The 9,537-nt window shown below is 31.6% G+C and overlaps 1 protein-coding gene across 1 annotated transcript; it reads right to left on the bottom strand.

Annotated features, from left to right (window-relative positions):
* Positions 1-1,642: 1,642 nt before the first annotated feature.
* On the bottom strand, positions 1,643-9,516 carry LOC139513409 (10 kDa heat shock protein, mitochondrial-like). The gene is made up of 4 exons (XM_071301841.1): positions 9,349-9,516; positions 4,416-4,577; positions 3,635-3,724; positions 1,643-2,345 (listed from the first exon to the last, which is right to left on the bottom strand). Exons 1-4 carry the CDS (start codon positions 9,349-9,351, stop codon positions 2,295-2,297), a joined length of 306 nt encoding a protein of 101 aa, XP_071157942.1. The 5' UTR covers positions 9,352-9,516; the 3' UTR covers positions 1,643-2,294.
* Between the last annotated feature and the right edge of the window lie 21 nt (positions 9,517-9,537).

Raw genomic sequence — 9,537 nt, 5'->3', positions numbered from 1 at the left:
AATTAAAAGTACAAGATGATCTCCAATGTGTTGAAAAATGGTGTCATGAAAATAGCATGTTCATGAATTCAGATAAGACGAAATGTATGGTTATAGGTACAAGACAAAGGCTGCGTTTAAATCAAGCAGATCCAGTTCTAACTATTGAGAATAATATTCTTCAAAAATCATCAATTGAAAAACTTTTAGGTGTTAGAATTGACTCTAATCTGTCCTGGACAGGCCATATTAATTACTTATGCTCATCAATTTCATCAAGAATTTTTTTACTCTCTAAAATTAAGAAATTTCTAATTATTGATCTAAGAAAATTATTTTATAATGGTTATATTCTCCCACTGATAGATTATTGTTGTATTATTTGGAGTGGTTGTGCTAAAAATGAGCTAGTCAGAATAATAAAATTGCAAAAAAGAGCTGCAAGACTTATTTTAGATGCTGATCCACTTTCATCATCAGCTCCACTGTTTAAACAGCTTGGATGGATGACAGTAGTGAACAGAATCTCATACCACAAATCAGTTTTGATGCATAAATGCCTTAAGAATGAAGCCCCTGTATATCTCACTGAAAAGTTTAAAGAAATGCCAGAAATAAACCAATATTGTTTGAGAAATGCCTCTTGCAAAAATTTACAAGTTCCAAAAGCCAAAACAGAGCTTTATAAGAAATCTTTTATATATTCAGGATCTATTTTATGGAATAACTTACCAATATCCCTGAAAAAATCAACCTCAAGTACAAGCTCATTCAAAAACGATTTAAAAAATTACTTGATGGAACATTAAGAAGCTGTGCGTTTTTTATATGCATAATAATTTTCACACACTTACTCAAACTTATGATATTGTTGATGCCAATACTATACATGTCATATATGAATTTGTAACTTTTACCCGTTTTGAAAATTGTATATTTCATAACAATTTTTTATTTCATTATTCATGTATGTGTGTCTGTTTGATATTTTGTAATTGTTTGTTATATTTCATTGTATTTTATGAGGGCCTCAGGAAAGATTAGCTTTACAGCTAACTGTGTAACCCTCTTTAAATAAAGAATTATTATTATTATTATTATTATTATTATTACCTTATCTGTACGTTCCGCATTTGACAGGCGCACCACCAAACGGTATATTTTTGCTATATATATGGGTCATAATCACAGGGTTGACACTACTAAATTCAATCATTGTCAAATTGTTTTCTATTGTAGTATTTCAATCAGTAAGACTTTCTAAGAAAACAATACGAATTCTAAAAATCTGGACTTAAAATAAGGCATATAGGTACAGTTTTCAATTTGTTAGCGGGCATGCCGTAAAACAGCGAATAAAAGAATTCAACTTTATTTATAACTAATATAGGACAATCCCGTTGATTAAAACATACTACATTCCAGGACCTTTTGTTTTCCAAATAATTAATATTACCAATAATTGATAAGTTCCAGGTCAATGGGTTCAAACGGAAAGATTTTGAAAGCTGAGAAAACTGTGTATCTTATAATCTGCATGACTTTATCAGATGACAATACCAATACTTAAATAAGGCTTACGCATAGTTATATACTTTAATTCAGTCACGGACCCACGATATCACTGGTGTGTTCTAGTAAAGCTATATAAATACACATCAAACTGTGTCAAACATTTATTTATCAGTTGAATTAAAACAGCTAAAAATACATCACAAAAAAGAATTCATATAATAAATCTAACTATTTCTGATAGATAATAAACTTTTATACATTCACACACACACACACACTACATGTATTCCATGTATATGAAAAATAAAGATGATATAACAACAATTTGGATACAACTAACATAGCACATGTTTTTGTATTTTGCCTGCTTTAGAATTAAATGCCAACAGCTAAAAAGTAATTGAAATTTTTTTTTTTATATTTAATTCTGGATTAAAAATAACAATAACACAAAATAATTTTTTCCCCTAAATCAAAAAGAAATATACCATACTTTTATTTCAAATTATTTTCAATTGTGATTCTGAAGAACTCTTAAATATTGATTTCTAAAACTTCATCATAACTAATACAAAATGCATAAAAAACAGTCATCAACAAATTACAAAAAGTTTTTCTGCACGACTTAAAAAAAAAAATGCTTGCGACTAATTCATTGAATGAATGAGCCTTGAACACTTGAGTACACTGGTACTAGTTAATAATCACAACTCATATATTTGGCTATTGGTACATATATGATCTGTCATTGTTTATTCTGTTCCTGACAGTCTAAATTAAGGACATTTTGGTTTGGACTTTCAAGATTCAAACTTTCCAATGATATCTTTTTCTTGAAATAAGAAGTAATCCTGAAAAATAAAATGCTAAATTGAAAAGTATTATTAACATAACAAATACACAATAAAGGTGACAACACTGTGTTTGAACAAATATTTAAAAGAACTATACTAGAAAAATATTTTAAATATGAACTTTTTTTCGTCTTCTCTTCTTTATTTTAATCTTTAATTTGTAAAATCTTAAGGAAGGTTTCACAATTTTTTAGATAAACTTATGGGACTGACTTGATATCTAAATGTTCCAAGGCTTATCACTACCTTATTTGATACACAAAATATAGTGCATTGATCATAACATTCTATACATCCTATCCATAAACATTTCCACAAATGTATCAATGTAATATATGCTCAGATATTCAAGGAACAAAATGATGTTTAACTTGTCAAGAAAATTATATAACTTTTGCAAGGTTCAGGAATCTAATATTTAATCTAAAAATATAAATTATGTAATTGTTAATCTCATCTTTAAAGTTGAAGGTTTCTTTCTTTGTCTAGAATAGCTGTTAAATCAACTACAACCAATGCCATATCTAATATTACTTCCCACTGATATATTGAAGCAATATTTACAGTTCAGTGCTGTCAAGCACTTTGATTAAATACATGTGTTCATACAATTAAGGTCTTGCCTATAAGGCTAACACACTACTGTTTCTGTCCTACAAACATGTACTTTTGATAGTTTGCAATGATTTAAAAAAAAAATCAATTTGGATGTCACATGTAAAATGATGCAAGTGATCAGTTTTTAAACCTGGAAGTTGTTGGGGTTTTTAATCTGAAAACACATCGTGTGCCACTGTGTGGTATAGTTGACTCATATAAACCCTGAAACCAAATTTTAGAACTCCCTGTAATGTAGTTCCTGAATAACTTCAATAAGATTTGACAAAAAAAAATCATGGGATGGAAGGCCAGACGTAAAGCAGTTTATTTCTAATGCAGCAAAAAACCTGCAATCTGATTGGTTAATTACCCTGGTGTTAATAACAAGGATTGGGTGTTATTAACACCAGGGTAATTAACAAATCAGATTGCAGGTTTGAACAAGGATTGGGTGTTCTTAACACCAGGGTAATTAACCAATCAGATTGCAGGTTTGAACAAGGATTGGGTGTTATTAACACCAGGGTAATTAACCAATCAGATTGCAGGTTTGAACAAGGATTGGGTGTTATTAACACCCAATCCTTGATAAATCAATTTTTGCCAAAATAAAAAGAAATAAAATGTAAAAAAAAAAAAAAAGAATTGAATAAAATTGTTTTATTACTAAGTAAATGGTTTAATACCTCATCTTCTAGCACAATTTTTGTTCCACCATATTCAGGTAATAATACTTTGTCTCCTACTTGCACGTTCATTGGTAATGTTTCTCCCTTCTGAAAATTTTTAATATTAAACAATAAATTCTTCAATCATGCCACAGTAACAAAGCTGTACTCAGCAGCCGTTTTAAAGTTTGATCAAAACAAATAAAACCTAAAAGTTTAAGTATACAGATATCTTTCACAGGGCCAGTCAATTAGGACAAAGATCCTCTTTCCCCTTTTTATATTTTCTACAAAACACAATGAAAAGATTTTTTTTTAATTTCAGCGTTCTTTCGTTAATTTAAAATGTTTTTGCTTATAATAATCCATTATTCCACCTTTCTCCATTAAAGACATTAAAATTTGCCAAATTTAAATGTGAGGCTTGTTGAGTGTTTAAATTTATTTGTTGAGAGAGGAGAATTAGCCTGTTAAATGAGGATAAATGGTGAAATAGGTTATCACTGAACTAGTATACATATTTGTTTAGGGGCTAGCTGAAGGACGCCTCCGCGTGCGGGAGTTTCTGGCTACATTGAAGTCCCATTGGTGGCCTTCGTCTGTTGTCGCTTTGACACATTCCCCATTTCCATTCTCAATTTTATTCTGTTAACACATTTTAGATGATAATGTAGATGAACTTTATCTTTTTAATGATCTCTTGATACCATTAAGGTTACAAAATAAGTAAAGGCAGAGTATTATCTTATAGATTAAATCTAGCTACACCTGTACATATATTTACTATACATGTACATACATTTGTTTTGGATCCACTGCCAACTGCTAATACAGTAGCATGTTGAATTTTTCCTTGGGCTTTTTCTGGAATCATAAGGCCACTTTTTGTCTTCAATTCTGGAGCAAATCTCTCTACCAGAACTCTGTCAAACATGGGTATAAATTTCTTGAAAGCACGTGCCTGCAATTGGAATGATGAAATACATAAATTAAAACTTAAAGGTTTATTCGTCTTATACAAATTCCTTAATTTGTAATTAATTCTGCAAATCAGAAAGTCAAAGAATCTTCAATAAAATGCTCTGAGGGGCCCAGGTTCATATGACAGAAGTCAAACCCTGAACTAAGCCTAAGGTCAAGTATGGACACCACATTCAAACTTGATAAAGCTCTGAATTTGGATTGTGATTAATTATATGAAACAGAATGAATGACTCGAGGTTAAAGAATTGATCAATAGGAAATTGAACTTTTACCTATTGCATATGTAATGGTCCAATATCCAAAATCGAAATACACCTTTATATTCAGCATATCAAGTACACAAAGAATTTAATTTAAAATTAATTTATTTCCTAAAATTATTTTTATTTTTAAGTTGTTACTGGCCCTGAGTTCGCTTACATTGCTGCTCACAAGGAAGCTATAAAACCAAGAGTTCCAAACGGTGGAGTTGAATTCATCTCTTCTTAAATTTTACAGACGCCATCATGAGTTGGTTGACCATTATGGAGTAACCGTTTCACAGATGATATTGGATATGTTCCTGGTGTTGTAACTAAAATACCCCTTCCCTTTTCACGAATGTGACCTATTGGATTGGACTATTATCGGATTGGTAATAATATAACAAACAGGACACATGTGGAGTAGGATCGGCTTACGCTTCTGGAGCAGTTTTAGTTGTAGTATGTTTTGCTTAGTCTTAGTTTTGTATGTTTTTGTCTTTCGCCCCTCTTTTAACTGGGAATACTATTAATTCATTGCTTTCTGTCTTGCTTATCTGTAGGTTGTTTTTGTGCCTTGTACAAACATCAAAATAAGTGTTTCTTAATTTGATAATTTTCTGATTACTGCTTATATCTTTTAGGTTGAAATTAGGAATAGGGAAAATAACCTATCAATCAGTTATACGTAAAAGTGTTATATTGATTCATTGATTGGTATTTAATAGACGTATTTACACTTGTATGCAAATTTGTCCGCCATTACGTAAAATCACACAGGTTCCCGTAAACTTTGACATCAGGCCTAAAATAAAATTTCATTTGTTTGGCATTGCCGCCCGACCCACTGAAAAACTTGCCGCCCAAATAATTTTATTTGCGTTTCAGAAATTTTTTTTTTTTATTTAAAAAAAATCGAAATTGTGCCGGAATTTGATCGTATCCGCCGAGTTTGTTCCTGGCTTTACTTATTTCAAATCACGATCTTTAAAGCGCTTGCCTTACACTGTATTGGGAGCAAACATTTAAATGACATGGAATAGAAAAAGTCTGCCAAAAGTAATGTCAAAGAGGCCGACAGGGGAAAGCATCTCCCTATGCTGCAATGCATTGGTGAAGGGAGATGGATTTAATCAAAAATCAAAGTTCAGCTATTCTTTGAAAGAAACGTTCTGAGACACCTTGTAGAGGACTCAAATTTTATCTTTTGTAAAGCAGAAACAGATGATGTCTGCTCGACTTTGTCGCTTCATGAGATAGATGTTTTTCACCGGGACATCACAGAACAAATATGCGTGGCTCTTAAATTTGTTGAATATGCGTGGCTCTTACATTTGTTGAACTTATTAAATATTTGAAATTTATCATTGACAAATTTTCCCTTGAACCAGAGAACAATGTATCTACTATAGTGTAACCGGAGGGTTTTTTACGTTGCGTATTTTCTGTGTCAACTTTTACATATTTTACCCCAGACCGTGTAAAGAGTAGGTATCGGAATCCTGAGTCTCTGATCCTTCATATGTGGCTTTGTATGACTTAACACTAGCAAGTTTTCATAGTTAATTATAATAAATTACAATTAAACAAATATCAACAATATTATAAAGATAAAAGTATTCAAATGTAAATAAGTTAAAACTCGCATAAAAGTGACAGAATATGGCGAGGTCTGTGCAAGACCAAAGATAGACATTTTTTTCTATATATAACAATGTCATCTTACAGTTAGTGGTAAGGTCTGTGCAAGACCATCAAGCTTTCTATATGTAAAGCTATACTGCAGGGTGACTAGTGTCGACAAGCAGTGTTGCGTATCTTTTCTTTCATAAAAGCACCTACCGTAAAGAGTCTCTATAGGAAGACTTTGGCTCTCTAAATGATTAAGCAATTTAACAAATATTTATCTCAGAAGTAATTTTACAAGAGCAAGATCAATAGAAAAGCTCTATAAGTAAATGATTGTTGCAAATATATCGAAATCTGTGAATATCTTCAACAAATTAAAGCACAATAAAGTAAATAAATATTATGACTTGTAAAACAATCAATTTTATCAATAATTTATATCAACAGTAATATTTAAATGTTAATTTCACAACAGTCCATTTTCAAGGGAAGTAATGTTGTTTTAAAAACTGGCTCTCCGCCACAATAGTCAGAACCACAATGATGCATTCAAGATAATTATGCATGCTGTAATCACCAAATCTTAAAGACCAAAATGGTCCAGATTTACAGGTTATAGTAGTTTTGTACCAGTAGATGCTAGCCTGGTACAAAACATACATATTTTAAAGACTAGCATCTTGTGTCAATTGAAGTACTTCCCCCCCTTTTCTTCTTAACATGAATAAGATAATTCTTAAAACATAAAAGATACTGACAGAAACATATTTATAAACGTATCTTGTGTACTAGTGATGAATAAAATCCCCTCCTTTTCCACAATTCTAAGGGCTCATTAATTTATCTGTATTCATGTAATGCATGTCCAGATTTCTGTTAATCAAACAAGCATTACAACCCATAATTTATTTATCTGCAAAAATTGTCTGTCCTGCTGCATATTTCCATTTTGAATTTATCATACGTTTTAAACCTAGCCCTGATAAACCTTGCACTTAAGTATATTAGTATAAACACCATGTCTATTTGTGCCAACCTTTCAAATTTTTAATATTTTGCTATCCTAATTTGGTACAGATCCTTTATCCTCAAAACTTATCAGGGGCAGTAGGCGTGTTTGTATGGTAGTTTGTCACACCTTACATGTATGATTACTAGCCTCTAAGTATTGGTTTGAGCCCTAGTTGGGCAGTTGCAAAATTAAGGTTTGATTTTCATGTCATATGTGTTAAGGTTAGTCAGTTTCCTACCGCAGGTTGGCGTTTTCCTTCAAGTACTACGGTTTAGTACGCCACTAAAACTGACTGCCATGAAATTACCCATATGGTGTAGAAAGTGATGTTTATAAAACCAAGGCAAACAATCAAAGTTTTAAATCTTTGTCCATTTGTACAAGGAGCCGTAGTGGTTGAGCCATTTAACTTATGGTAATTTTACCAAACTGTGACCACAACTTCAAGATGTGACATCAGGCCTCTGTTCAATGGGCAGTCCCACAATAAACGTTCAATTTTCATGTCATACATCTTATATGGTTAATTTGTCAGTTTCCTGCCTCAGTTCTGTGTTTTTTTCTGGGTACTTTGATTTACTCTGCCAATAAAACTGACTTTCTTGCATGAAATTATCCATATGATATAGAATGTGACATTGACGGTTGACCCCTTTCAAAGAATCCACCAGCATGTACACACAACAATGCTGCAATGCTTTAGACAACATTGGTCTAGAGACTTCATGATTTACATGTATAAAGCTTTTGAATGTAAAAAAAAAAAAAAAAAATCCCTACCTACCTACCCACCTGCTGATAGTGTGGGTCGGCAATGCCAAACAAACAATTTTTTAAGGGTGGCCTCATAATTTAAAATATTTGACATCACAATTTAAAAGTGATTGTTGCTTGACGTCAAAAGGTGATTCGGAGTAGATCTAAGGTCATTCGGAGGCAAGATTCAGCTAAATACCAAAAGTGTAAATACGTTTAAGGCTAATGCCACTTTCAACACTTTTATGCTAATTTGTGGTGGTCAGTCTGGGATACTTACACCACTGCGGCCCTGAAAGTGAGGCCAATATTTAAATCACTTTTGCATATGAATATTAAACAATTCCTTTAAAATTATTGTTTCAAATGTTTGCCAGTTTGGTAAAAATCCTTATTATATAGAATAGAATAGAATAGAATAGAATATTTTTATTTCCCAAATTACAGGGCCCATAAAGATCATAAAATCAGATACAATTGATTTACATAATTGGTAACAACAACAATAGAGGCATATACATATATATTTGGAATATAAGCATTGGTCAGAATCAAGCTAAAAACCACATACATTGTATATATTGTGAATAAAAGAATAATAAAATTACATTATACATGTATATGTATTAATTCTCAAATTATTTACTTGACTTAGTGTCAGTGTTCATACCTGATCTCCTTAATTCAAAACAGTCACAAATATAACAGCCCAGTTTTTCCATAAGAGTATTATATATATATATATATTAATTGACTTAGCTGCGAAAACGTAGCTCTTAAGATCCTTTTGATGATTTTTGATATTTGCGGACCATGGCAAAAAAAAAAAGGACAATACTACGTTTTCGCAGCTATAATTGACTATGACATTCAATTATTGTGATTAATCATTTATTCAAATTATTGTTATCTTTCACATTATTTTATTTTTTATTGCATATGTGCCCTTAAAAGTTAACATTAGGTTTTTAGCCTCTTCACATGTCACACCTGTCTTGTATGTAATTATATACAAATGACATGTGAAACGATTTCTCCCACACCCAATACTGCAATAGATTCTAAATAACAAAAAAAAACATTTTCCAAATGACTACACCAGATCTTACCATTGTGTTTAGATAGTTGCAACTAAAATGACTAGTCCAGTTAAATCTTTTTCAACTGTCAATGCTTCGTCCGTTTACGCAACAGAAAACTATCAAGGTCAACTGATGTAAATGTGCCGGCTACAGAATCATCCAGAATACCGGAAGCACGTGTTGGGCCAGTTACTCTCTAATCGACATTCTCTGGTT

This window comes from Mytilus edulis, chromosome 2 (assembly GCF_963676685.1).
Source record: "Mytilus edulis chromosome 2, xbMytEdul2.2, whole genome shotgun sequence".
Lineage (NCBI taxonomy): Eukaryota > Metazoa > Mollusca > Bivalvia > Mytilida > Mytilidae > Mytilus > Mytilus edulis.
The sequence above is the reverse complement of the archived record's forward strand: the minus strand, read 5'-3'. Positions and strand labels throughout refer to the sequence as shown.

Bases quoted from the DNA above. Each gene is read 5' to 3' on its own strand.
- LOC139513409 (XM_071301841.1), bottom strand. The intron at 3,725-4,415 runs GTATGTACATGT...AAAAATTTTCAG, and splicing joins GCAGTGGATCCAAAACAAAT to AAGGGAGAAACATTACCAAT. The intron at 2,346-3,634 runs GTATTAAACCAT...TTTATTTTTCAG, and splicing joins AAATTGTGCTAGAAGATGAG to GATTACTTCTTATTTCAAGA.